The following is a 24,342-nucleotide window of genomic DNA, read 5'->3' on the forward strand; positions in this document are numbered from 1 at the left end:
TTAGAAGGCTGAATGCCCAATTTCCTTTCATTTTAAATCTCAGTCATAGATCTGAGTTGTAGTATAGAAAGTCCCTGCCCCAAAGACACTACAATCCTAGCAGATAAGGCAGACCAAGGGTAAGAGGAGAAGTGGCAATATTACTGGCCCCATTTTACAGATAGGGAGTTAAGGCACAGAGAGATTAAATGACTTGCCCAAGGGCACTTAGGCAGTTTGTTGCGGAGCCAGGAACTGAACCGAGATCTCCTAAGTCCCAGTCAAGCGACAGGCTAGAGTTGAACTGGTGTCCCTATGAGTTCAAACCTCTATATTCTATTACCAATTCCCCAAGCCACCCCCTCACCTTTCCTGCATTTCCTTCTTACCTCTATGAAGGTGCTGAGCGTGGCATTGGTGGGGTTGTGGGTAATCAGGAACCGCATGTTTTTGTAGCACACCTCCACAGGCGCAGGCCGATTCATACGGGCCATGGTGAAGTGAGGGTGGCAGGGGGAAATAAAGAAAGAAGGACGAGAAGTAAAAAAACAAAACCTGGAGGTTTCTTTTTGGGGGGGGGCGGGGGAAGTAGTTTAAAAACCCCCCAACACAAATGTTGTGCAAATATTCCCAGCTCTTGGGAGTGTGTTAGATCCCCCAACACACACAAAAAGCCATGTGCTTGAAGCCAAATAATAATAATAAAAAATAATAATCTCCCTTTGTAGTGTCAGTTTCCTTTGGGTGTGCAATCCAGAGCCGCCGCCCTCCCTGCCTTCCGTGCCGTCCGGTTTCCTTGCTCTCTTCTCTAGAAAGGCCTCTGCATCGGGGAACCTCCTCACGTGCCGTTTCGCTCCGTCACGTTACCCCATCTGGATAGGTGGAGTACTTGGGAGCAGCGACGGGGGCCCGAAGCGGATCAGGCTGTGGCAGCAGCCAGCAGAAGTCCCTTGGCTGCGAGAGCCATGCACGGGAGATTTGAATGGTTAAACCCGAGGGCACGGACCCAGGGGCAGGCGAGCCGGCAGAGACCTTTCCTCAGTGGGCACAATGTTGTGCGTGGCAATACTCAAAGCTGCTCCCCGGCACCTCCATAAATCCACAGCCAGTCACCGGCAGAGAGAGCCTGGAAGGGAGAAACATACAGGATGAAATCACTTTGGGGTTGGGATCAAGTAAACAGAAAGCTATACCGGGCCATGTACTGCCAAAATTAGTAGGGGACGCAGCTGCTGCGTCTGAAGCCAAAGCCTTTTTCCACCCCAGCCCCGAGCAAAACACTTCAGGAATTGTCACACTAAGGGCCAGCTAAGGTGGACGTAATGAGATCAGATCAACTAACAGCAAACGCTCGCAATAGAAACCAGGCAGGCAAGTGGCCGGGCAGAGGGCTCCTTGCCAGGATGCCTGGGCTCTATTCCCAGTTCTGCCCTTAGCAGGTAACCTTGGGGAAATCACTCTGTCTATTCTCTGCCTCCGTTTAGCAATAGGCGTGCCATCGGCCCAGGTCTGACGGTGCTTTGAGGCTGAGCGACTGTGACGTGTGTTTGTCGGGTGAAAGGTGTTAGAGGAACACACAAGCCGCACTAGTCACCCTGTACATCCTCTGCGAATCGCTCTCTCGGATTGTGCCACGCAGAGAAACTCGTGAATGGCTCGTCTTCTGGGAAGGCCCATTTTCAAATATTGCTAGCCAGCTGCCCGTCCCGGTCATGGGTGGCTGAGCTCTAGCACGGCCCGTTGGGATACCCCACGGGACGGACAAGCACAGATTGAGCATCCACAGTGCTCAGCCAAGTAATTATCTGCTTGGAAAACATTCACCTGCTACTTGACCCGTGAGCGCAGGAAGCAGCTCGACAACGAAGACACCCGTCCCTTCAAAGAAAGGCTCCTTCCCCTCCCCGAGCCTGACAGCGCGTGCCTGATGGCGGGTCTGGGAGGGGGCTAAGAGTCCAAGGCCCAGCACTGGAAATGCTCTCCGCCTCCCGCCCAGCACCCAACACATGGCTCTGCGAAGCCAGAGCTCAGCTCTCTGAACGGTGCTAGAAGCCCGAGCGTGCTCTGGGAAAGAAGCAGGGTGGCGTTCTCCCCATGGTGCACAGGCCCACACAGGTGGGCAACTGCCTCTACACCACCTGGGGCTTCCTTACAACCAGCACATACCTCATTGCCACAACACACTGCAATTGGCTTTCACAGATGCAGATGGAACCACACCGGACCCTGCTGCTAACGGCACGTGGGAATCGAGCAGCAAGCTCTCCTAACCAGTTGGGATCTGGTCTGATGATGATCACAGAAAATCCTTACCCTGGTTGGATTGGCAGGGCGATGAGGGGGAGTGTCCAATGAGAGGGTGGAGCAGCTCACTGGAAAGGGGGCTTGCGTTCATCGGCTTAGGGTACCTCTTCACTACCCGCCGCCGTATCGGCGGGTAGCAATCGATTTATCCGGGATCGATATATCGTGTCTCGTTAAGACGTGATATATCGATCCCCGAATGCGCTCACCGTCGACTCCGGAACTCCACCAGAGCGAGCGGCGGTAGCGCAGTCGATGGGGGAGCCGCGGCCGTCGATCCCGCGCCGTGTGGACCCCAGGTAATTCGATCTAAGATACTTTGACCTCAGCTACGCTAGTTGCGTAGCTGAAGTTGCGTATCTTAGATCAATCCCCACACCCCAGTGTAGACCAGCCCTTAGCCTAGGACGGGAAGGGTGGTCAGCAGGTCACAGGTGAAAGTTAAACTGCCCGGCTTAGCTCTGATTAACTCCCAGCAAGGCATTTCTAGCTGGCTCCATCTGAATGCGAAGGCTTCCTTATGAGAGGCACCGGCGTCTGCGCTCCAGTGCAAGCCATTTCTATTAAAAAACCTGAGACAGCTGCAGAGAAACCCAGCTGTCTGCTCTGTGGGGGGAAAGGAGAGTGGATCCATCCCACGAGCCTTGGAAACGTGCAAGAACAACTAGCTACAACCGAGAAACAGTTACTGCATCCTCGGAGGCGGGAGGGCAGAGGCGGCACTGGGACCTTCAGGAAGGGTTGGGGGGTTTAAGCCATCAGAGCATGGACTCAGGATTTCTTTAGCAGCTTCGCTCACCAGAAGTGTCCCTGAGAAGATAACCTGCTCTGCTGCGTAGCTTCCCCCTGCAGGAGCAGCAGCGCAGGAAGGCAGCTGTTAGGAAAGGTCTCCCTCGCCCTGGGACAATACCATTTCTCATTTGTATGATTTAAAGGGACAGCAACAAGGGTTACACATTTCATCTGCGCTGCTATTTCCCCATTAAATCCCTCTGCCAAATGTGAACACTTCTGTGCTCCAGCATACCTCTGTCCCCACACGCTGTGCCAGGAGCCCCCTATGTCTGATCCACCCTGCAACAGTCCATCCTTTACAGAGTCAATACTGGAGCAGGATTTGAACACGGGCTTGGGTATGCCAGGACAGTATCACATGGGTCCTTTTAAAAAGGCATTTAGAAGTAACAGCTGCTTAGTTCTTTCCATAGATCCCAAAGCACTTTACGAAGCGGCGTAAGGACTATCTGACAAACACACCAAGGTGCGGAAAGAATTGCCCCAGGGCCCAGTATGTTGGGCTGGGAATGGAATTTAGGTCTCCTGGGTACCAGTCCAGGGCCCTGTCCCCTGCAGCATGCTGCCTCCTGAGCTCTGCTGTGATGTTCACACACATTATCTAACCTGTGCTAAGTACACCAGACACTTCAAACACGTTAGCTAGCATGTGTTAACCAGTATGTGCTAACAGCACACCCTTCCCTCCTAGCCCGGACAGCCACAGGAACAATCCAGACTAGGGACTCAGCAAAGGACAGCAGAAGAACTTACCCCACTCCTTCTGCAGACACATCTAGTGCCCCATCACCATGGTATCTAGGCCCTGCCGCCACCGCCCCACAGATACAGTGCTGCACAATTGGCCATGGCCATGATGGCTGTATTGCCTGCCTGAGGCTTATGCCACAGGTCATGGTGAAAGCTCTGCGCCCTCCGGTCTCATCCAACACAGCAAGTTCTAATGCCTGCGCATCCAGGGGAGAAAACCAACCTAGCAAGGAAAGATGTCAAGAATTCCAGCACAGGGAAAACACTGGGTCAGGGTTTCGAGTTCCTAGGGGAGGGAGGGGGAAAAGATCTCACAGGGTGGATAATCTTAAATCCAAAGAAAAGATCAGATTCTTTAGGCCAGCAGACTCCAGATGCATCACAAAAGGCCATCGCTCCCCCTATAAGGGAGGGAGACTCCTAAATTATACCTGCCTACCAAAGGGCATTTCAAGCCTGAAGTTTTCTTCTATCTAGGTACATCTATGGCCCTAACACCCTAGTATCTGAGGCCTCAATCACCGAGGGGTTTTATCTTCACAACATGCCTGGGAGGGAGGAAGTAGCTCAACTTTACAGGGGGAAGGAAGGCAGAGAGGATATGTCTACATAGCAAAACAAACAAACAAAAAAACCCCACCTCACAATAGCAAGACTCAGAGCTTGTGCAACTGGGCTAAAAAACAGCAGTGTTGACATTCCTGCTCGGGCTGGAGCTGGGCTCTGAAACCTGGTGAGGGGCTGGGTCTCAGAGCCTGGCCTCCAGACTGAGTGGGAACATCTACGGTGCTATTTTTAGCCCAATAGCTACAGCCCCATGAGCCCGAGTCAGTTGACCGGGATTCGGAGACTCATTGCTGTGAGGTTTGGGCTGTTTTTTTTGCTGTGCAGACGTACCCAGAGAGACTCGGTGACTGACTTACCCTAAGTCACACAGGAAATATCTGTGCAGGGCCGGGAACTCAGCCCAGCTCGCACACCGAGTCCCCCTCCAGCTCTTCATTACTGCCCTTGTCCCCGTGTCACGGAGTGGGGGAAGTCAGGGCCCTGCACCCCTCTTTCTGCCATTTACCGTGACTTTTAGCCAGCCAGTAAAACAGAAGGTTTATTAGACGACCGGAACGCAGTCCCAAGCAGAGCTTGTAGGTACAACCAGGACCCCTTAGTTAAGTTCTTCGGGGAGGCGGGGTTAGGGAGCTTAGACCCCAGCTTTGGGGTTTTTTGCGTTTTACCACCCAGCCCAAAACTGAAAGCAAAACCCCCTCTAGCCCTCTCTCTCCCCCTTCCCCCAGCTTCTTTTCTCCCTTTGTCCAGTTTTCCGGGCAAAGGTGTTACCTGGCACCACCGCCCTCCTGGCTTAGGTTACAAGCTCAGGTAACTCTTAAGTAAAATCATTCCCTGCTAGCCCATCCCCAATGCAGACAGTCCCAGTAAAACTAGACGACATTCCCAGGTCAATCCGCCCCACTCCCTACTGCGTCACACCCCGCAATCGGGGGTTTTCTTGTCCTTTGAGTAACTCAAACAAACACGCTCTGCGTGAACGAGCCGGCTGGGGGCGATTAGCGGCAGGTTCTGCCTGAGCCCGAGCCCTATTTTTAGGCAGCTCGACAGCATTTTCACAATCGCAGCCTCTGCAACTCCACTGAAAGCCACAAGGACCCCAGATATCCTGAAAAGCGAAGCGTCCGTTCTAACAAGCAAGATACTGTACCATCATAGAAAGAGAGGAAGGCGGCAGGACCCTGGATTCAATTTCTGCCTCTGCCATGTTCCTAGTGTGACTTTAGGTAAGTCAGTCCCTTAAACTCACTTCTCCCTCTGTACACTGGGGATACGAGCACCGGGACGTTAGATAAACACATTAGCAACTGTGAGGCACTAATATAGAATATCAGTGTTGGAAGGGACCTCAGGAGATCATCTAGTCCAACCCACCTGCTCAAAGCAGGACCAATCCCCAGACAGATTTTTGCCCCAGATCCCTAAATGGCCCCCTCAAGGATTGAATTCACAACCCTGGGTTTAGCAGGCCAATGCTCAAACCACTATCTTGGGGCCCATATGAGTAACCAAGATAGAATGATAAATGGGCTGGTTGGTCCAGGTGAAACGTCTCCTTTCACAGCCCCAAAGCCTCAACAATTACAAGTAGCCAGCCGGGACTCCTGGGTATGAAAAATGGCAGCGTTTCAGAAAGGAGCTGGACCGGTTACTGAGGCCTGCGCAGAAGTGGCTGGAACCAAAAGGTCAACAAAGGTAGATCACTCATCCCAGGCTTGCTGTCTCCAAGCTCCAGGAGCTGACAGTACCTCACTCCTGTCACTCAGCCAGGAAGGGGAGATTTGATAGGGTCTGCAGGTCCCCCCTGCGGGAGAGTCCTTTGCCAGATGGAGGGCGGCCCTGCCATGGAATGGTTGGGGGCAGACAGAGCTGGGGCCAAGGAAAAAGGGGAGAAATGAAGGCTCTAACTATGATACACTGAATGCCCCTCTCTCTGCCCAAATTAAAGCAAACTAGAGGAAGGCCCTTTGCGGCAGTGCTCACTCCCCTATGGATTCTCTCCTATTTGGGTCTGAGAAGGATCATCATTAATAAATGCTACTTAATAAAAATAAGGGTCTTCCCTCCCTTCTACATTGTTCTGCGTTTGCACAGCACTTAGCACAGTGGGCCCCTACATAATGCAGCAACACAAATAAATAACAACACATCTCCTCCCAGCTGGACACACCATCTCCTAGTGGAAAGAGCACTGGGCTGTAGTTGGATATAAGTAGCACACTCCCTGGCTTCCTTTCCACCGGAAATACTGTATTCCGCTCCAAAACCAAACAAAACCAAGGCCAACTTAGTTGACTCTACAGAGGAAGGATGGCCCAGTGGCTAGGGTGCTAGCGTAGGACTTGGGAGACTCGGTTTAATTCCCTGCTCTGCCACAGACTCTGTGCGTGACCGTGGGCAAGTCACTAAGTCCCTCCGTGCCTCAGTTTCCTCATCTGTACAATGGGGGTAACAGCCCAGCCCCACCTCACACAGGGGCACGGTGAAGATCAATACATTAAAGATTGTGAGGTGCTCAGATAGTATGACAATGGAGGTCAGATAGATAACTTCGCCTCACCTCATCCCCCAGCTTTGGCTGATTGACACCAGCTAGACAGAGCACTTTGGGCTGTAAAGAGCCACTTGTGTGTGTTTCCAGGGGATACTCTAAAGCACAGAAGATCAAAATTGCACAATGTGCCTGCTGAGTGCCATGTATTTCTGCTTCAAGATCATCCAGGCACATTTAGGTTGTGGTTCAGGGGGCAGTTTGCAATTGGACAGCTAAGCAGCAGCGGGAGGGAAAGCAGTGGGGGAAAGAAAATAAACATAACCAAGGAGGAGGATTCATTTCAGCTGGCAGCTGATTTAGTAGGGCAGGTTTGCTGGGAAGCTGGTTTGTAACAGTCTGCTAACAAAAAGCCGGGGAGGAAGGAAGGCGAGAGTAATCTCTGCCTGGATTTACAGGATAGGCAGGAGATTAAAAACAACCAACATGCGATTTAAAGAGAGATGGCATTACGAAGTGTCAGCAGTGCGAGCCAGGGCAGGAAAGCAGCTCACACTCACCCCTTATTTCTGGCTTGGAAAGCTGGAAGTGACCACTTTCAAAAAGTGCAGTCAACAGCTGGTGCAGCGCCGTGTCCTTGCAAGGCTCATGGGCTAGAAAACTAATCACTGCTCAGTGCAGTCACCTACTGCCCGAGATAAAAGGGAAATGGTTAAAAGCCATTTTACCCATGTTACAAGGAGAACTCTGTGCTTATCTCCCCCCTTCTGCTGGGCAAATACAACACACACTCACTGACACACTGCCAAGACACAGGAGCTGCCCTAAGTGCCACCTTAGGAATACAAACGTGGAACTGGTTCCTCCAAATGCAAGTACCAACTGCCACAATTAAAGCTGATCTGAGCCGGCCGTCACTGAGAAAAACCCTTCAGCATCAAGATATTTTGCTGTTAACCCTCTGTAACGGAACAGCTGAGATTCGGGACTTTATAGCCACAGTCTGGCTAGGTTTCCAAGCAACAGCATGCAATTTATTACACACACGCAGGGAACAAAAGCGTATCTGAAATGTCTATCCGTATCTTACCTTTAAGTTGCTAGTATCCAAGCAAACACAACACAGCAGGGTAGGAGAAACCACACGCGATTTCTGCCCTGAATAACTCACTCTGCTTGTAACCAGTCAGCCTGCCCTAAGCAGCCACATGACACCGACACCGCTCAATGGTTAATGTCAAGCAAATGCACCTCTAATACTCTTAGGTCAACTAAGCTTTTCCTCTCTCTCTTTTTTTCGGTTCTTCAGTCGGGGCCAGTTCCTGAAGCATGAAATCAGAGGCGCATTCCACTTAGAAGCCTCCCGAGGAGCTGGAAACCTATTAATAAAGCGATTAGTGCCTGAGAGGTAGACTGACAGCACGGAGAGCGTCCCTGTGTGCAAATAAGTAAACTGGCAGCAGCAACGTGAAACATCCAGGCTGTAAGAAGGGGCGTGAGGAACATGCCAGAGACATACGTCAGCAATAGCCATCCTGGGGAAGGGAGAGTGCAAAGCAGTTCTAACAAGCCTTTCCCTACTGAAGTATAGATACGTGACGGATGCAGGCAGTTTCGGGAACCGGGTTTGATGAGACACGTACAGCAGCTCCAGACACCCAGGTCTTGGGGTATATGATAAGAGGCTGCACACAATAGCTGCCCACCTGTATTGGAAAGCTGTAAAATCGATGGGGGAGGTCAGTCCATAGGGGTCTATCGAACAGTAATGGGAGAAGATTAAAGAAAAGAAAAATGGAGCTAAAATCCATTCCCATGGGGAAATTTCTGGCTGTGGAGCAGTCTCCCAAGAGAGCTGGTGAAAACCCCAGTGCTTCAGTGACCTCTTGAATCTGACTCATTTCAGAGAGAGAGAATCTGGGGCATTTTTCAGGCAGCCTTTAGAGCAGCTCACTCCTGTGAGGGAGGATTTTCTTGTGCATTTCACAGTAAAACACATTGTTAAAGAACAGCCAGATTCAATGGCCCCCCTTTTAATCCACTGCTGCTCCAGAGCCCTGAAACTAGACAGAGCCCTTGTGTATATTCCGCGTGGAACAATTGTGGACAGTCGGGAGATTGTGAACTTGGGAGAGATGGAGGAGCTCCCTAATTTCTATGACTCGAGGATATCCAGCACGTGGTCTACAACCTGCCTGGCTGAAGGAGACGTTCCCCACCATCCCGGCTGGAGGCAGCCTCCCCATTTGATCACCCCACTCAGCCACTAGCAGACTCTTGTTTTGAAACTCACACCTTCCCCAGGTCACAGGCTGCTTAGCTCTGCGTGGCCAGAGACTCAAAATAGAACATAAGCACATAAGTAAACTGACACGGGAGGCAGCTGAGCAGAGCAACATCTTTGTTCGGTTCTCTCTTGGTGTAGACGCGGCACAAAAAAGAACTGGAACTGTCACAGCGCTTCACAGCACACCTGAGGGAGGAGGTTGCTATCAGAGCCGTAACCCACTTAGTGCCATGCTCTCTACCTTTTACACTACACGAGAGACCATGCTAATGCCGCATTATCCAGCATCCCCCGTTATTCTTTCAATTTAGCGGATGCCTCTGAAGACTGCTGACAAACATCCATGAAGGGTTTAAAGATGGAGGGAGAGGGTGATGGGCTGTCCAACTGCGGGAAAGAGAGCTAAAAGCAATGCCTGTTGTCACTGGGTTATTAGACTTATGAAGCACCTGAAGACCCCAGTGTAAACACACATTAACAGCTCGTCTCCGCCTGCAGAGACGGACAAGATGAAGGTGGGGGGGTGGGAGGGGGGGAGAGAAAGGAAATACAATCATCCCCATTTTAAAGAGGGGGAACCCAAGCACAGAAAGATGAAGGGCCAGACTGTCAAGGCAGCTCCGCACGTTGGGCGATGAACAGTTCTGGAAATCTGAGCTCTCTTGAAAAATCGGACAGTCAGCTCTCTCGAGTCCTAATCCCGTGCCTGAACCACAAGCCTATCCCTCCTCTCTTACCTAGGCTCTGTGGCGACTCAGTCAGGGCCAAGTTTCCCCATTAATGGGCCTGACCCCAGACCCCCAAATCCAAACGTAGGCCCCTAGTTTCAGCAACAGCCCTTTGAAAATTGCTGTGGCTCTCCACGGCAGGAAGCATCCTAGCAATGCTCCCCAACACCCTGCCCACGCACCGGCCCAGCAAGTCTCAAGTGGACAGAAAAATAAACTGACATGGAGACACAGCAGATTTTCCTAAGAAGGCCACCACTTGTGAGCCCTCCCGCGACACTTACATAGCCACTTTCAGCAGGCGAGTCAAACCAGCCACTTGGCGGAAGATGACACATGGCAGCAACACTGAAATGGGCAGCAAGTATAAATGAGAGTGGGGGGGGGGGAAACCAAATGGCAATGGTTTTTCACTCACCTGAGCTGGAGTTCTCGCAGATGGAGACATAATAGCAAAGCATCTTCGCTGATGAATAATAATTGGACAGATCCCCTCCCAAGGAGGAGAACCTCAGGGCAAGCGACCTCTGGGGTTTGTGGGTGTGCCCCAGTTTGTCCAGTCTCCCCAGTGTAATGACACAACAGGAGGAGCTCCTTGCCCTGCCCTGCAAACCCTCTGACGAGGCAAACCATCTTGATGTGGGGCAACATGGACCTCTAAAACTGTGTCATGTTTATGCAGCACTTGGCACGTTCAAGTCAGTACACAAACAACAACTGATAACTCAGGGCACTGCTCCTATGAGATGGGGAAGGATTTACCCATCTGTGAAATGGGGATAACAGGCTGAGGTTAACTAGCCAATTTCCACACTGCAAGTCAGAGGCAGTGCAGAGATTAGAACCCCCACCCTCAACTCCTGCCCCAGTCCAACGGGCCACATGGCTTTTCACCCCCACTGTCCACAGAACCTCAGTGGAGATTTGGTTCCCTGCCTGGGAAACTTACTTTGTGTGAATTCCTTTGCGCTAATGTAAGGCTGTTGGGGTTTTACCCTCTGAGGGCAGTACGTGGAAACCGGACAAGGCCAACCAGATACCACACTCTGTGAGAACCGTCAGCAGCCTGAACCATTCCAGCACAATCGATGATCCCATGTCTGAACTTATCACTGTACAACGTAAAGTTAGACTAGATGTGCAGGCTATCCTCTTGCTCCCTGGAGATACCAGCCTGGGAGGAGCAGGAGGAGGTCTCTCCTTTGTCCAGCTAGTTTTCCAAATGCTAAGAGGGAAGTTTCCTAAACTGGCACAGAGGAACTGCATGTCTGCAGAGGAACTGCATTCCTCATTCATTGCTGACGCCTACACCAATCTGGGATGGGGAGGAACGAGAATCTGCAGGAGAGCAATGTAAAAGGGGAGCTAAGAGCATACTCCATTTGTACTGGTGATCCCTCAAGGGGCACCCAGTGACTTACATTAAAAAAACCAAACCCATAACAAATCAGTGCTCCATGCCTCTTAACGAGAACTCTATCCCCTCTTACTACAAAGGATAGACTGGAAAGAAACGCTATGCCTTCAAGTTACAGTCTTGGCAATCTTCCCTCTAAAACATCTAGGCCCCTGACAGGTTTCAGAACGACAATCTAGCCCATTCACCTCCAACAGATACCGGGGAGCGATGCTGCTGCAGAAACGCCGAGAACCCCTCAATAAAGGTAGATGACTCAAGTCAGTCAGCTTGTCTGTGTGAAAGTCCTCACCCTGAGTAAATCAGCAGAGTTTTCCAGTGACCTCTAAGAGAGTCGCAGGTAGCTACTGCTTCCCATGTTACAGCCTGAGTCAGGAAGAGAAGCAGCTCACCTCACGTTTTCTCCAAAGAACCGCCACTATTGCACGGTGTGGTTCCCCACAGCATCCGCGGGGCTCAGTGAAGTTGAATTTCTAGGGAGAGGGTCCCCCCTACTGCCTGAAGCCCCAAGCTTCGAGAGACGTCTTTCCCAGTCTCGCTGCAGCGAGCTCAGCGCCTGGAAATGCTTCTGAAATCTTACCCAAAGCGAGGACGCTAGCATGCCAGCCCTGGGTGTCAGGATGACAAACTCCTTCCTTGTGCGCTGGAAGTGAGGAGGTGGACACAGTGTCCTGCAGCCAAAGTGCTAAGTTCTTCTAGTCTCCTCCTTTTAAAACCTTCCCGGAGGAAGCGACCTGATGAGGAGCAGATCCTCACTGTCCTCTCGGGAAGTGAAGTAGCTGAGTATCACGTTTCCGAGGGCTATTAATAACCTGTCACATCACACAGGCTTGCCCAAATCGCCCCCGTCAGGATGCAGCAGCTCTGACGGGGTTGTTTTGAAAGGAGTATCCGGTGAAAGCCCCTCTGCACTTCAGATAAGCACTGAGGAACTTCTCTTTCACTGCAGACACCTGCTTTCTATATTTAAAACCCTGCATCTGTTGAGTATGTTCGGCTTGGCTGAAAACAAAGCTGTAAAAGGGTACAAAGGGTTTTTTTGGGGGGTTGGGGGGTGGGCAGGGGAGTTCACATAGTGAGACAAAGCTTGACATTTCCACTAGCTCCCTGCTCCTAGAAAAAGGAGAGAAACATACAGGGCCTTTTTGTGGTCACTGCATCAAGGGGAAACAAAAAGCTAGCAGCTGGCCACCATGAAAAAGAATATTGACTATTAACGGGCAAGCAACTGTTATTAATGGCTGTTAAAATCATGAGTCTTCTTCCCATTAATAGATTGATTATTATTTGCAACATACTAGTGCCCAGACACCACAACTTTGTCAGAGCCGCTTTGTGCCAGGTGCTGTACCTATGCATAGTCAGAGCTGGGCCCCTGCACCAGAGAGTTTACAGCTCGGCGTTTTCAAAAGGAGTTGCAAGAGAGTTAAATGCTGAAATTTCAGGGAAATTCTACGGGATTTGGATCCTGACTCCCTCGGGCTCCGTTGAAATCCCAGCCTAGTACTTTATTTATGACAAAACAAGCGAGTGAAACAAGCAGGAAGAGGACAGGCCGGCAGAAATTGAGGCATGTTTTTGCAGAGCTTAGGTGCATTCGCAAAGTTTGTAGGGGGGGGGGGGAAAATGCGTGTGCCCACGTGTTAGTGTATGTGTTATTGGAAGCCGTAATCGCAGCTGGCCACCTGCCTATCTATTATCAGCTGGCAGGATGCTGTAGGCAGCACAGTAGAAATGAGTCTTAAGGAGGGATTTGAAGGAGGATCAGTGAGTGATCAAACTATTAACTGAGTCAAACCCAGATTTCAGTCACATTGAAAGCGATAGTGACAGCGTGAGCAGAACCATTTGCCCCACGCTGCACAGGTTCACTATAGAACTGCTAGTTGTACAATGGGAGCGTTTGGTGCTTTTACCCTGCTTGACTATAAATAGAGTTTCTCGATATCCGAGCTCACTACAACCGTTCCAGCTGTTCTTTTTTTTACTAGGAGCTACAGGACAGCACATGCTTAGCATACATTCTCTCTGTGCTGGAACAGCTTTCGTGCACAACTAGAATGCACTATGTTTCAAAATAGGCGAAGGATGGTCTCATAGCTAAAGCACAGGACTGGGACTCAGTTCTCCATGGGAACTGCCAGACTGGATCCACGGTCCAGCTAGTCCAGTATCTGTCTCTGACAGTGGCCAGCATCACATGCTGCAGAGGAAGGTGCAAGTAACCTCACATTAAGGCAGATGTGGGATAATCTGATCTTCACATTAGGTGGTCTCCTAATCTCTAATCGATAGAGATTGGTTTAAACCCTGAAGCATGAGGTTTAATATCCCTTCCAAAACGGATGTTAGCATTATTTATAACAACTCTGGCTTCTGGGATCAACACCCAGGCCCTTTTTTAGTCTTACTAAGCTTCTGGAATGAAGAACATTCTGTGGCAGAGAGTTCCACCGTGTATTTCCTTTTTTTGGTTTTCAGTCTCCCCCATTTTAGTTTCACTGACCACCCCTTGTCCTTGTGTTCCCAGACGGAGAATGAAAGTTCCAATTCACCTTCCCTACACTGCTCACTCTATATCAGGGGTCCCCAACGCGGTGCCCTGGGGCGCCATGGTGCCTGCCGGGGCATCCATGTGCGCCCGCCTACTGGCTGCCGGAAAAGCAGCTGCCGAAATGCCGCCGAGAAGCAGCAACGTCAAGAAGCGCTACCATCGAAATGCCGCCGAATTTCAGTGGCATTTCAGCGGCAACGCCTCTTGATGTTGCCGCTTCACGAATTTCGGCAGCGACACCTCTTGACGTCGTTGCTTCACGGCGGCATTTCGGCGGCTGCTTGTCCGGCGGCCACGGTCCTCAGCGGCTAGTCGTCCGGCGCCCGCCCCACGGAAAAGGTTGGGGACCACTGCTCTATATCATTATGCTTCTTACTCATCTACTTTCTAAGATAAGCAATACCAATATTTTCCATCTCTTTTCATATGAGAGCTTTTCCTTCCCCTCTGTCCTTTTCACCACCAATTCTCCATTCCTGCTTCTGCCACAAACTTTCTGGTCAAGTTACTTCACTTCTGTCTGAGTTTTCTCATCTGTAAAATGGGGATAACATGGTCCTACTTAGCAGGGAGACGTCGAGGCTAAATTCATGTCTGGAATGCACTTTGGGGCCCTGGAATACAAGAACTATGGATTCTTAAAATGTATAGGTTGGCAGGCAAATGTGGAGTAAATTACCAATAAGTGCTGATCTCTATGATTCACCAATATTTACGGTTACAAACTGGTTACGTGCCACACCTGTCAAGCATCAACACCCGACGGGAGCATCACTGAAGACCTACGAGAGCACAGACATAATGGTATTCTATGAGTCCTTCACTGTTTTCATTCCACATCTCTTCACGTTGTGATCATCAATTTCTACAACTCTGGACTTTATCCGTTACAAAATCCAAAGACAGAGAGCGATAGAATTACAAGAGATACCTGCATAGCGACAGTCTGTGATTGGAAAGCTTCACTTGAGAGGATACTGCAGCATTGAAAACTACGTAGGACTTTCTGCTGGGGATTTTACATCACTATAAATGGAGCCTCTCTATACATAGAAGCCAGGACTTGCGTCTGACCAAGGTTATAAAAAGATTCTGAGTTACACTAGTAAAGTGTAAATGAATACATATACCTGCTAAGAATGAAAGCCACTACCACTAGCACAAACTAAAACGAGACGAGAATACTTCTCCCACCGCTACTTTCTCCCAGTCTCCACTGGTCTCTATGTCATGGTTTCATAACTGGGAAGGGAAACAGATATTTGCAAACGTAGCTGAATTTTTCTTCATGCTATACAATCCCAGGAAATGAGATTTACCATACATTGGCTTGAAGTTTGAGACTTGATACTGTCAGGGTTGAATCTACTGATGTTTAAATGATGTTCACCCGTTTTAAAAGTAGCTTTAATTTTTGCATATGCACCCAGAAACAGAAATGCTTCAAAAATTTAAAAATATTCAGCCATGAACTACTAGGATTCCCACCAGTATTTACACTAGCAATTCTTCCCAACTTCGGCAGGATGCACACAAACAGACCATAAAAATCATGTCACTCAATTACCTTCCTTACAACCCACACAATTGATTCACTGAGGGCCACAGGTTTATTCAGCACTTTAAAGACACATGAAAAGACAAGGAGAAGCTCACAATCGAAACACACCAATCTCATTTCTGATAGTTTCAGAGGCTGCTACCACAACAACTTCTCGAGCTAGAAACAGTGTTAAATGTTTCACCCTTTGAAATGCGCAGTACCCAGCTCTCAAGTGGCAAGCGGTATTATAACACTAGTGCCTCAAGAGATTTTATCTTCTAAAGTTACACCAGAATTATAGCAGGGGAAGAAGGAAGTAAACCGAAAAAGAATGACACGAGTTATATCATCTGATATATCCCGACCTATCCATGTTCAAAGCACTTTGGCACACCAACCTCAATATTTCAGGACCACCAGTGTCTTCTAAAGAAAGAGCAACCAGTAAGAAATGACTGAAATCATTGGCAGCTCTCTTCAAGAATTCCACTCCCGGCTCAATATGGTCAAGACGCAACTTGAACACCTAAATCATCAGAAGCTATTTTGGAATTTTATCCCAAGTATTAAGACCAGCACACAGATTGAGAGACCAGAAACCTGCATTCCACAGATGAAACAATTTCTTCTTTTTAAGTATTGTGACAGACCCAGACCAGGGGGGTACAGGAGTCTGGTAGAGGGCAAATATACTGGTCACTGGATGAGTAGTTTTCTGTTCCCTGCGTGACCAGAGCAGGGGCTGCACGAGAGTAATCAGGAACCCGCTAGAACCAATTAAGACAGGCAGGATAATTAAGACACCTGGAGCCAATTCAGAAACTGCTAGAATCAACTAGGACAGGCTAGCTAATCAGGGCACCTGAGTTTAAAAAGGACCTCACTTCAGTTTGTGGCGTGCATGTGAGGAGCTGGGAGCAAGAGGCACTAGGATCTGAGAGTGAGAAGACATACTGCTGGAAGACTGAGGAATACAAGCATTATCAAACACCAGGAGAAAGGTCCTGTGGTGAGGCTAAAGAAGGTGTTGGGAGGAGGCCGTGGGGAAGTAGCCCAGGGAGTTGTAGCTGTCACGCAGCTGTACCAGGAGGCACTCTAGACAGCTGCAGTCCACAGGGTTCTGGGCTGGAACCCGGAAGGTGGGCCCGGGTTCCCCCCAAACCTCCCAACTCCTGATCAGACACAGGAGGAATTGACCTGGACTGTGGCTTCTCCCAGAGGGGAAGGTCTCGGGGCTGTTTCCCGACCCACATGGTGAATCTGTGAGGCGAGGAAAATCCGCCAATAAGCGCAGGACCCACCAAGGTAGAGGAGGAACTTTGTCACAGTATCCACAGGGTCCAGCCCTTGCTCCGACAGAGCTGCCAGTTCGCAGTCTTTATTTACTCCCTCCAGAGAGTGCTTTCTGCAAAAAGATGATCTGTTTGTTGACAAAGTGTTAAGTAGCACGCTTCACATAAATCTCCCTATTTATTATCAAGGCTGCATGCACACTCATCAACTATTGCTGCGCACTTAGCAGCTGCTGCATTCCCCTTCAGTGTCACCACACTACTGGTGTTTATCCTTGGGCTTCACAAAGTGCTTTGACAGGCTTTTACAGATGATCCACAACAGCTACTGTAGATAAAACCAAGGCAACTCTGGGGGTCTCTTCAGAGCAGTGTGGCCTGGTGGATGGAGCACTGGCCTGGGACTCAAGAGATCTGGGTTCTATTCCCAGCTCTGCCACTGGCCTGCTGGATGACCTTGGGTTCAGATGACCCTGTGCCTCAGTTTCTCCATCCATAAAATGGGGCTATGATACTGATGTCCTTTGTAGCACACACTGACATCTACTAGTGAGATGTCCTATATAAAGAGCTAAGTATTATTATTAGTTCTACTTCCAGGTTTGCCAATCACCATAGAAACTCAGGGTTGCTATGCTGTAGAGGCATCTTGGCCTATATCTGAAGTAATACTTGGTAATTGCAGAGCACCATCCCGTTAAGTACAAGCATTAGGACAGCATCTCTGAGAGGCAGATAACCTCTCCCCCTCCATGTAAAATGTGTTTAAGGCCCCGCTTTTTGAAGTGTTGAGCACCTGAGCTCCCTTTGAGCTCTGGGACTGCTGTGGGTACTCTGTAACTTTAAAAATCAAGCCAGTAGTTCAGACACCAACTTCAACCACCCCAGCCTGACATGTCTGGCCCAAGGCCATGCCTGAAGTTACATGGAGTCAATGGGAATGGCCAGGGATAGAAGGTAGGAGTTCGTCATGTTCTAGCCAGGCTAAGAGTGCATTTTCTTGTGCCAACTATAACTCCTGGCAACTTTTATTTTTTCTTTCATCTAAGCAGACTAATTCAGGTTTGGCCAACAGGAGCACGCGCTAGACATAGAGCAGTGGTGGGCAACCTGCGGCCCATCAGGGTAATCCACTGGCGGGCCGCGAGACAGTTTGTTTACACTGACTGTCCGCCGGCACGGCCGCCCGCAGCTCCCAGTGGCCGCGGTTCACCGTTCCCGGCCAATGGGAGCGGCGGCCAGCATGTCTCTGCGGACGCTCAATGTAAACAAACTATCTCACGGCCCGCCAGCGGGTTACCCTGATGGGCCGCATGCAGGCCGCAGGTTGCCCACCACTGACACAGAGGCTTCTTACCCACCTACAGGGTGAAGAGATTTCTTGGGCTCCCAAGTAGCTAACTCATGGCCCTCTTGCACTCCAAACACAGGCACTGCAATAATGACAAGACACTGTCAGAGCTAAATAGCCATGCAAGCCCCGGCAGAGAAGCCCACATCCGCCCATGTGCTTCTGTCCCGGGCATTAGTTAAAACAGGGACAGAAGCAGCAAGTGGCTGACCGAGTTGGAAGCAAATTCAGGGTGTTTCACTCCAAAGCGGGTGCCAGGGGTAAGAATTCTTACAGGCTTGCAAAGAGATCCATAGACAACCTCAGGCCGTGCAAGAGTCCTGGGAAAAGCTGAGCCTCTGAGTGCAATGACTGCCAAAAGCCAAAACAACCCCCTTCCATCCTGAAAATAGTCACCCAGAAGGTTTTCTCCAGGGAAAAAAGAATCTTCTCTTCCCAGTCACTGGCGGCGAGACGGTGAAGGAAATACAATTCCTTGTCAATCAGAACAGACCCATTCCCAGAATCTCAGACCTGTATGGGAAGAATTAAGCACATTCACTATTTAAGGAGGTATTTCTATAAGCCAACCCACAAAGCCTGGCAACCTACCCATGACCTACTCCCTTAAAATAGCCCTGCTGGAGAGAGGTACAACACGACCAACTGGAGAGCTCAGAAAAGGGCGTCTCAGTGCATTATTGACATTTAAGTTGGTGGATCTCAGACTTGCCAGGTTCAGCAGACCCGTTCCATGGGGTAGCCAAGAATTCGACACGTAGACCATCTCATTTATCCCCATCTCATTCCTGCATCAGCACACAAAGTTAAGCCTGGTGGTGCCATGCTCGCCACTTCCCAGCAGAGCGGCATTTCTGACAGCTAATATTTCAGATATTGGACAGCGTCTCTGCTCCTTCCCCTCCTCCCCCGCCCACTATGCACCCCCACCGGCCTGCCTGCAGCCAGAGAAGCCGCATAAGAGATTTTTTTTCTTTTCTTTCTTTCAGAAACAGATCTTTTAGGGTGACCAGATGTCGCTCAGCTTTTGGTTCATGCCAAGAACACAGGGCTCCAGATACGCGTGGTCGAAAAGGAGAGAGCCAAGAACCCGAAGAGCAAATGTTTCCCAAGAGAAACTCACTGGCATTCTCTCCGGCAAACTGTTTTCTTTGTTTTGTTTGCTTAAAGAAAAGAGGCTAAAGCAGAGGTCCTTTAAAGAGACAGGAAAACAAATCCTTCCCAGCAGCTGAAATACTGGGTATTATCAATATAGCAGTAAGAGACCCATTCAACACAGCGGAGCTGCCATCATTACTATTTCTACCGATTAACTTGTAATTGATTTGAAAGTGGAACCAGTTTGTTCCAGCACCTCCTTCTGACACTGCCCATCTTTACTGCCTGAAAAGCGTAGCTCACTCCTCAGCAGCCTCAGTGGGGACAACTGATGCAAAGAAATATTTAGTTTCTTACGGTCTTTAATTGCTCCTTTAACGCCACCCTCCTGTGCCCACTGATTATTTTGCAGGCTTCCAGCTTCTGATTCTCTTAGAGGATTTCTTGTTCTTTATTTGTAATGCCTTTGGCTATTTGCTCTTCACACTCCTTAATTTTGATCTTACACGGCATCTATCTCAGTCTAAGTTCCTTTCTATTGACTTCACCTGGGTTGGATTTCCACTTCTGAAGGAAAGCCATCTGGCTCAAACAACCTCTGAAATCTTGTCCTCTAACCCTACTCTATATTCCCCTCTTTATTTTGCTTCCTTTTCTGCATGCCCTGTGTGACTATTGGTGTGGGTATGAAGTCATACTATGCTAAACCCAAGGATTTTAATTGCCTCAGTGTGGATTTTTGAGTCTTTTCTGACCAGCTTCCCATTTTAAAATCCTCCTTTTAAAAGTTCCATGATCAGGGACCAGTTTCTAGGACCATCCTTCCTCAGAGGATGCTGGACTTCATTAGGTTGTGGTCCACATTCGTTACTTAGTGCTTCAAGAACTTCTTGAGCCAAGGGAGGTGTGTTTGTGACTTAGGACCCAGTTGAGAACTGGATAGTTTTGTATTTAAGGCACTACACAAAGACTCGAGATCTGGGTTTGATTCCTGGCTCTACCGCATGCTCCCTGACTGCCTCTGGGCAAAATCACTCACTCTCTGCACCTCAGCTCCCAACTGTACAATGCAATCATCTTTCCTTTCTTCCCCCTGAACCTCCACTCCCCTTCCCCTGTCTTGTCTATTTACAATGCATGCTCTTTGGGGCAGGGTTTGCCTCTTACAATGCATATGCCCAGGTTGTTGATCTCACTAGGTTCTGATCTCACTTGGGGGCCTCTGGCTGCTGCAGTACAGAACTGTACACTTGTATACGGCACTCTTCCAAGATGCAGTCATTTAAGGTAGCATTGAGAAATCGCGTCTCTAAACCATGTCCTAGCGTGACCTACAACCAGCTTATATGCTGGCAACTGAAGCTCACTCCTTACTGCTTTAGGAGACCGAGTTGTTCTGATCTCCCTCCACAGTGCATACTCTCTATCCTCTTTCCCAATCTGGAGGCTGGTAGTATAACTCCAGGAGCACATCCACATTCCTACGACTAGGGGGTTTTGAATCCTCCTCTTCACTCAGAAGTGTCTTCCCATTAGATTTGAGATTTACAGGTAGAGTCGGATGGAGGCAGCAAAAACCACAACAGCCTACGTTCCTGTGAGAGCATTGGGAATCGTTTATTACCCCCAGCCCCGTCCTTCCTTTGGCAGATGCTGCAGCTTCCTGGCCAAGGACCTGAACAGAACAGCTTACCCAGCCTCTGAGCAGCGCCCAGCGATCAGCCCGAGAGCTGTCTGCTGAGCAAGGAAAGAGCAGCCACCTCCCTCCCCCACACCTGAAGGAGGAAGAGATTCGTACTAACCCCTTTAAATCACAAGAATGGGTTAGTAGCAACGCAGAGGGCTAGCCCCCCGTTTGGCTGCCAAGTTGTGTCTGGTTAGACACAACACAGAGGCCTAGCTCTGCTGGAGCACGAATGGCTGCTTGCTGGGAGCCTTGCTCCTGACACTACTTAGCAACGGCTCCCACTAGAGCAGGGGTCGGCAATCTTTGGCACGTGGCCTGCCAGGGTAAGCCCCCTGGCGGGCCGGGCCGGTTTGTTTACCTGCTGCATCTGCAGGTTCGGCTGATCACGGCTTCCACTGGTCATGGTTCGCCGTCCCAGGCCAGAGGGGGCTGCGGGAAGCGGCACGGGCCGAGGGATGTGCTGGCCGCCGCTTCCCACAGCCCCCAAAGGTTGCCGATCCCTGCAGCAGAGCCTTCTGCACTGCGGGCCACCTCCCTTTGCAGACTAGCTGGTGTCCCAGCAGTGTTCCCTCTGCCACAGTCCAGAGCAGGTGGAAGGTCACAGCTTGGGTCAGCGAACAGCCCTTTTCCTGGGCCCCTGAGCATGGTGCTGGCTTCCCTGAGTCACCTAATCACTCTCAAATGGCACTGCCGCCTTTTGCTTTAACTGCCAATGGCGCCCGCACTGCACACATTATCAAGGGGTTGTATGAATATCTCAGCCAGGGAGAGGGTTTAGCCCCATTTTACAGTCAGGAAGACGAAGGAAGAAGTTAATGACCACGTTTCCAGAAGGAACCACTAATTCTCAGTATTCAACTTGAGAAACCATAGGCCTAACTTTCAGACACGCTGGCACCTACCACTTCCACTGGAGTCCATGGAAGCTAGACTTGCATAGCCGCTCTGAATGTCAGGCCTTAAGATCAGTGGTCCCCAAACTGTGGGGTGTGCCCCCCTAGGGAGGCATGGAGAAACATTCGGGGAGCATGCAGTGGGGCCCAGGCCACCCCCACGGTGGGTGGGGAGGGAGTGCCACGCATCCAGCCCCACTCTGCCCCCAGACCAGCACCGCCCCCAGCCTCACTCTTCCCCAAGCCCACTTGCCCCCCAGTCTTGCTCTGCCTCCAGGCCCAGCCAGCCCCACAGTGGGTGGGGAGGAAGCACCACAATTCCAGCCCTTCTCTGCCCCCAGACCAGCTCGTCCCCAAAGCCCGTTCAGCCCCCAGTCCTGCTCCGCCTTCCGGCCCAGCTCCGCTCCCTACCCCAGCTCCATTCCGCCCCCCAGATCCAGCTCTACTGCTGAGTAAGCATTGGCTGTGCAGTAAGGGGGGGGGTGGCGTTACTGATACAGGGGGAGGATGGGAGTGGAAAAGTTTGTGCATCACTGCCGTAGATTCTTGAAGCTGGGCACCAATGAGCACACAGCTTTTACAAACCTGGGCCTCACTGAAGGCCACACACTGAACCAGTGGCAGAGCCAGCCTCAGAACCAGGTGGGCCTGGCACCCAGCCCTGCGCTCAAGGCCTTCGATTTGCTTCTCACCACTCTCTCCATGTGCTAGGCGCGTTATTACATCCGTTCCCTGTAGCACTCGCAGCACCTTGCGGCAGGAGATTGAGAGGGGGAGGGTGGCTTTAGAAAAGTCAACAGCGACCCCATGTTTTGCAACATAAATCCTGGGCACATTTGCTCAGGTGGGTCTTGGTCCATTTGCACTTGGAGACAAGTCAATCCCATTCAGATTAAAAGAATGATGTTTCTATGAGCAAAGCAGGGACACGCTGTTCCCTTTCATTGTTCCTATGACCTTTGGTTTTAATGGGAAAAGGAGATTTAGAAAAAGCAAGGAGGAGAAGCAAGAAGGCAAAAGTTCATCCTAAGGCTCACACGTTATTCAGCACTCAGCACACAACAGAAATGGCTTTAGGTATTTTATTAAGGTTTCCTTTTCTGCAGATCACCCCCCTGCACAGTCCCTAACAGGAAGTTTAAAAAAAAAACACATGTGCGATATAGGGCCCAGCAACCTTGACTTCAGTCACAGGCATCTGAACTGGAATAGGGAACGTGAGCACAGAGAACGTGTGCAGCATAAACAGATTGCAGCAGGTTGCTCCCACAGCGCTGGAGGGGGAGAGCGGCACAATACCGATAAGTTATATTAATATATTGCCTTGCATCCTGAAGGATCGCAGGCTGCTTCACACGATATATTGATGACGGACCTCAGGGGAGAGCATTCTTTGGGAACAGCGAGAAGGAGTAAACCTCTTTCGGGGCAATACTGTCGTGTAAGGCGACACCAAGGGGTGCATTGGTGGAGCTGGGACCAGTGCCGGTGGAGTCTGCTGTATTTCACGCTGCTCCTTCTCCCCCGCCTGTGTGGGACCCGGTGGACTTCTCACGGAAGGCTTTGTGATATCCGTTCTTATGGGAGCTCCTTCTTGGGCTTCTGCTTCAGTGTTTGGTGCAGCTCCTCCTGGTCTCTCGCAGATACTGGAGTGCTGATGCCGGATGCAATCGTGATGTTGAGATCAGCTTTGGTGCCGCGGGAATCTGGGCTGATGCTGGCACTGGATCTCCCCTGCGCAGTCTTCTTTGTGCCAGTCTCAGGCATTGCCTGTCTGCTCGATGACGCTGGCTTGTCCACTAGTAGGATTCAGGAATTTGACTCCTCGGGGTCTGATGAGACTTTCATGGACTATGCCGGAAGAGAGAATTTCAGCTTCCTGTCTCATGAGGTGCAAGGTCTGGCGGAGAAGGACAAGCATTCCGAGCCTCTGCTCAGAACGTGAGATTCCCCCAGCGAGAAGAAATATCTGCTGTGTCCAGCCTTCAGGGGATTTAGTCCATTGCAGGAGGGCCAGAGCTTGCAGCCTGCAGGTTTAAAGTCTGCCACGTTACAGAGCCCTGTACTGCGTGCGTGTCTGGAGGGTGGGGTCTGACTAGAAATTAGAAATTAATGGAGATATCCCATCTCCTAGAACTGGAAGGGACCTTGAAAGGTCATCGAGTCCAGCCCCCTGCCTTCACTAGCAGGACCAAGTACTGATTTTGTCCCAGATCCCCAAGTGGCCCCCTCAAGGATTGAACTCACAACCCTGGGTTTAGCAGGCCAATGCTCAAACCACTGAGCTATCCCTCCCCCCTGACTAGTAGAGCTCAGTCCCGGTGGGTCAGATTAGTTCACAGTGGTCAAATACTGGAGATGTGAAGACTCCATCCTGCAGACTTCGGCAGGGTTTGAAGAAGTTTAGCCTGAGCTAAGACCTAGTTGATTGGACGTTTTCCAGGCTCCATGTCAAGGGAATTGAGGGAGGGTGGCAGCTGCCTCCTCTCTGCCTTTATGCCCTTGTACAAGAGCACCAGGCAGCACCAGACTCATATGCTTCCCCAAAGGCCACTGCTGTTCAAAAACCCTCCAAGCTCCCGCGCAAGAGGTGCAGGCACACCTCCAGT

At 50.3% G+C, this 24,342-nt stretch overlaps 1 protein-coding gene across 18 annotated transcripts in view; it reads right to left on the reverse strand.

Moving 5' to 3' along the window:
• The window catches only part of PTP4A3 (protein tyrosine phosphatase 4A3), a 284,614-nt gene that overhangs the window by 149,231 nt on the left and 111,041 nt on the right, over window positions 1-24,342 (reverse strand). For 9 of the 18 annotated variants that reach the window (XR_010599033.1, XM_065586287.1, XM_065586284.1 and 6 more), the window contains one exon: window positions 369-1,105. Coding sequence is in view for 5 of the 18 variants with exons in the window: in XM_065586294.1 (XP_065442366.1) it covers window positions 369-473 (105 nt within the window). In the remaining 13 variants the exon portion in view is untranslated. Of the gene's footprint in view, window positions 1-368; window positions 1,106-5,542; window positions 5,681-7,973; window positions 8,477-11,707; window positions 12,100-16,713; window positions 16,818-18,451; window positions 18,569-24,342 lie in introns of those variants that run through there. The other 9 variants (XM_065586288.1, XR_006177004.2, XR_010599034.1 and 6 more) reach the window with 9 other exon arrangements.

This window comes from Chrysemys picta, chromosome 2 (genome assembly GCF_011386835.1).
Source record: "Chrysemys picta bellii isolate R12L10 chromosome 2, ASM1138683v2, whole genome shotgun sequence".
NCBI classification, from domain to species: Eukaryota; Metazoa; Chordata; order Testudines; family Emydidae; genus Chrysemys; species Chrysemys picta.